The sequence below is a fragment of the Lepidochelys olivacea genome (genome assembly GCF_965140295.1).
Source record: "Lepidochelys olivacea isolate rLepOli2 genome assembly, chromosome: 7".
Taxonomy (NCBI): Eukaryota; Metazoa; Chordata; order Testudines; family Cheloniidae; genus Lepidochelys; species Lepidochelys olivacea.
This window is the reverse complement of record NC_140417.1, coordinates 72,499,820-72,503,574: the sequence shown is the minus strand read 5'-3', so window position 1 is coordinate 72,503,574 and position 3,755 is coordinate 72,499,820. Positions and strand designations below refer to the sequence as shown.

The window sequence follows — 3,755 nt, the reverse complement described above, 5'->3', positions numbered from 1 at the left end:
TCAGCGCCGCAGCTTTTACGTCTCCTGTTCCGCTTTACGACGACCCCGGGCATGTGGCTTTCCGGCCCAAGGAGGCGGGGCGACGGAGGAGCTGTTGCTATGGGGAGAGGGGGAGACATTTTGAGGTGTGTGGCCGCGGCCCCTACCCCCCCATTGGCCTGAGTCCAGCCCTGTGCGGGTCCCTGTTCCCTGTCCGCTCGCTGCTCCCCGGAAGGTCTGGGGCGTGGGAGAGCCGGGCGAGCTGCCCCCGACGCACCTTCGGCAGCAGGAGGATGTGGAGGGGAAGGGCCCCCGCCTTCTCTCCCTTGGGGGCTGCCTCTCCTCCCTGGTGAGCCCAGCGCCGCAGCGCGTTTGGGGGTGCGCGCAGCCGGGGGGGTGTCTCCTAAGCATGAGTGCAGGGGCTGAGTGTGAACCCCCCAGGAAGAGAGTCAGGTTGGCCCCCCCCGCCTCTCCCAGCGGCAGCCGCGGGTCGGAGGAAGAGCAGCCCCCTTCCTTGGACAGAAAAGGGACACTGCAGCCTCCGTCTTCTCTTCCCCCTCTCCCCCGGGAACGAGGGCCCAGAAGCAGCGGTAGTTGCCAAAGCTTGGCAGCCACGGTGGGGAACAAAGGTTTGTGCCACCCGCCTCCTTTTAACCTTCTTCCGTGCATCTCTTTCTGTGGCTGGTTTTCGTCTCTTGTCTGACTGGGGAGAGTCTTTCCCTGTATGTGTGTGTAATTGTGATTCCCTTCCCCATCCCCCCAGCCCCATGTCCATCGGAGAAGCCAAGATTGTACTAAGTGCACAGAGACAAGTATCAGAGTGGTAGACAAGTGCACAGAGACAAGTATGTTGTTCAGTCTTCTGATTGTTTTGTTTGCTTTCATGTACTTAAAATAAACAGGGCAAATGATGTCTTCACTAACTACTCTCTACTAGTCACCACCATGCCTGTAGAAAGAGTTCATTTCCCCCTTTTTTCTTGGAGTTAGGCTTGTTAAGATTTGATACTTTTTATAATCTTTCAGAACATAGTTTTGCTAGGTGTATATTGAGAGCAATAGTTAACCTAGCTAGAAAACTGACCACTTTTCAAATATTTAAAGCGCTATATGCGTGATGAATTTAATGGAGAGAAATGCTTATGTTAAATTATAAGGAATTCACCTGTTTCAATGGCCAAAAGTTTCTCATGTTCATCCAAATCTGGTCATCCATTGGGATTACAGGAAGTAATGATTGTCAGATTTAAACATTGGAGGCCATTGCAGTGATGAGATTTGGTTGTTGTAGAGGTGAATGGAAAAAGAAAGACAGGGATACGGACAGAGAGTAGAAATGAAGCCAGAGGAGGGAAAGTACTGTACCCCAACAAATTAAGAACACTATGACTTGCAACTGCTGAGTTTCTCGGCTGCTCTGCATGTTTTTATTCCACCAAAACTTCAGATTGTTTACTGGAGTAGCCAAGTTAGTTAAAAGGCTCCAACTAAATGCTTTATGTAGTGGGTTGTTTCAAGGTGAAGATTTAAGTCTTACTGGGTTGTACCATCATATTTGGGGCTTTTTAGCAGCAATCCAGTTATGACAAATACACAGATTGTCAATTACTTTAATATATTTTGAACTTAAAATTCTACTTCAGATTTAGAAATCAGATTTTTTTTGTTGTAAGATTTTGGTTAATAAGAGAGATTCTCTTCTACCTTTCCTTATGTGCTATCTTACCTTCATAATACTAAAATATAAAATAAAATAACAATAAATGGTAGCATTCAGTTACATACACTTGAAAATACAAATTCTAAATTCTGTTCTTCCTAAAACTGGACATGCATTTCAAGAAATTTTCTGATATGAAAGGATGGGTGGATTGTACATTCACAAAAGAAAAAAGGACTAGATTAACCCAAAAGAGCAAGTTACATACATTCTCTATTTTGAACTTTGGAACAACTGAGTACATAAACTAAGGCTGCTCCAGCTCATTTTTAATACTCTCAGTATTACTAGGCCCATGTTTCATTGTACAATGTGCACCAATTGGCTTTATCAGTCAAGTATATTACGATACTAAAATTGTATGAAGAGCAAGGGAAATTCAGCTTAGTGAGGATGTTGAGGATCTTGTTTCACCCCTTCTTACCTTCTCCCCCTGCCCCACACATTCTGAGAGTTCAGTGGCTAGAATGTGTCTGTCGGTGTTCACTGCTTGTGGCTATGCGTGCACGACATAGACTGTGTCACCATAGCCCCATATAGTAAACGCAGCCTGAACTGAGAGAAGAGGTTTTCCTGTTGGGGTAGGCCTCCCTCAAAATATTAACTGAGTTGTCAGAAACTCTCTTCTTTCAATGTAGCTGCGTCTGCTTTGGGGTTTATGTCGGCATAGCTATGTAATTTTCTATGCCATAGCTACATGGTTTTTTACACCCCTGATCGACAGAGCTATGCCAATATAATTTTCAAGGGTAGACTAAACCTAGCCACTGATCAATAGAGTGGAGCAGTGGTGGCAGTAGAGAAGCAAGATTGACTATCTTAATTTTGCCATTTAAAGATCCAGGATGTGTCTTTTTCCAGTATACTAAAGGTGTATGTTGGTACCAATAGCTAAAGATACAGAAGCATCTAATTTTCCTGTCTGAGAAGTGAATACATCAAGAGCAGCTATATGGGTAAGGTAATTTTCCAACCCATTCCATTGAGTCCAGCCAATTACTTTGTATTCATTGTGAATACTAAGTAGCCAATGCACTGACCCTGCTTTGCAGATAATCCTGGGATGGGGAGGAAAGAAACCTGTGACTGTATCCTAAAAGCAAGCCTGGAGTTTACAGGGAATACAAGAGCTAATTACAGATGTTAAATCTACATGTGTTGTAATATTACATCATTAGTCTGGATCAGGGGTTGGCAGCCTTTCAGAAGTGGTGTGCCGAGTCTTCATTTATTCACTTTAATTTAAGGTTTCGCGTGCCAGTAATACATTTAAAAGTTTTTTAGAAGGTCTCTCTCTATAAGTCTGTATATTATATAACTAAACTATCGTTGTATGTAAAGTAAACAAGGTTTTCAAAATGTTTAAGAAGCTTCATTTAAAATTAAATTAAAGCGCTGATCTTACACTGCCAGCCCGCTGCCAGCCTGGGGTTCCATTCACCTAGGCCGGCAGCAGGCTGAGCGGGACCTGCAGCCGGGACTCCGGCTGGAAGGGGCTGGCAGCCAGAACCCCAGACTGGCAGTGGGCTGAGCGGCTCAGCCCACTGCCGGTCTGGGGTTCCATCCGCTGGCTCCTGCCAGCAGGGTCCCAGCTGCCGGCCCCTCTCAGCCCACTGCTGGTCTGGGATCCCGGCCCTTCCCACATAGAGTGGATACCTACCTTCTCCCTGGTTCTAGCCCATTCTCTTCCTCTCTCTCTGCACTGAACTGAGGGTGGGAGTGCACCGAGCACAGGGCTGGGGGTGAAGGAGCAGGCTGGGGGTTAGGATGCAGGGTGAGGCCAGGAGCTAGAATGTGGGAGGGGGCTCGGGATTGGGGCAGGAGGTTTGGGTGTGGAGTACTTACCTGGGCAGCTCCCATTTGGTGCGAGGGGTTCAGGTGGGAATGTGGGGGGGCGCAAGAGCCAGGACATGGGGTGTGGGGGGTGCAGGAGTCAGGGCAGGGGGCTGCAGGTTTGTGAGGAGAGTGCAGGAGTCAGGGCTGGGGGCATGTGAGGGGGTACAGGGGTTAGGGCAAGGGGCTGGGGTGTGTGTGGGGGGGCGTAGGGGTCAGAGCA

General features: G+C 47.5%; 1 protein-coding gene across 5 annotated transcripts in view; it reads left to right on the top strand.

Moving 5' to 3' along the window:
• Positions 1-94: 94 nt before the first annotated feature.
• The window catches only part of PARG (poly(ADP-ribose) glycohydrolase), a 126,400-nt gene continuing 122,739 nt past the window's right edge, over positions 95-3,755 (top strand). For 3 of the 5 annotated variants that reach the window (XM_084633592.1, XM_084633591.1, XM_084633590.1), the window contains exon 1: positions 104-608. In XM_084633592.1, coding sequence (XP_084489718.1) covers positions 389-608 — 220 coding nt within the window. In that variant the 5' untranslated portion in view covers positions 104-388. Of the gene's footprint in view, positions 609-3,755 lie in introns of all 5 variants that reach the window. The other 2 variants (XM_084633595.1, XM_084633594.1) reach the window with 2 other exon arrangements.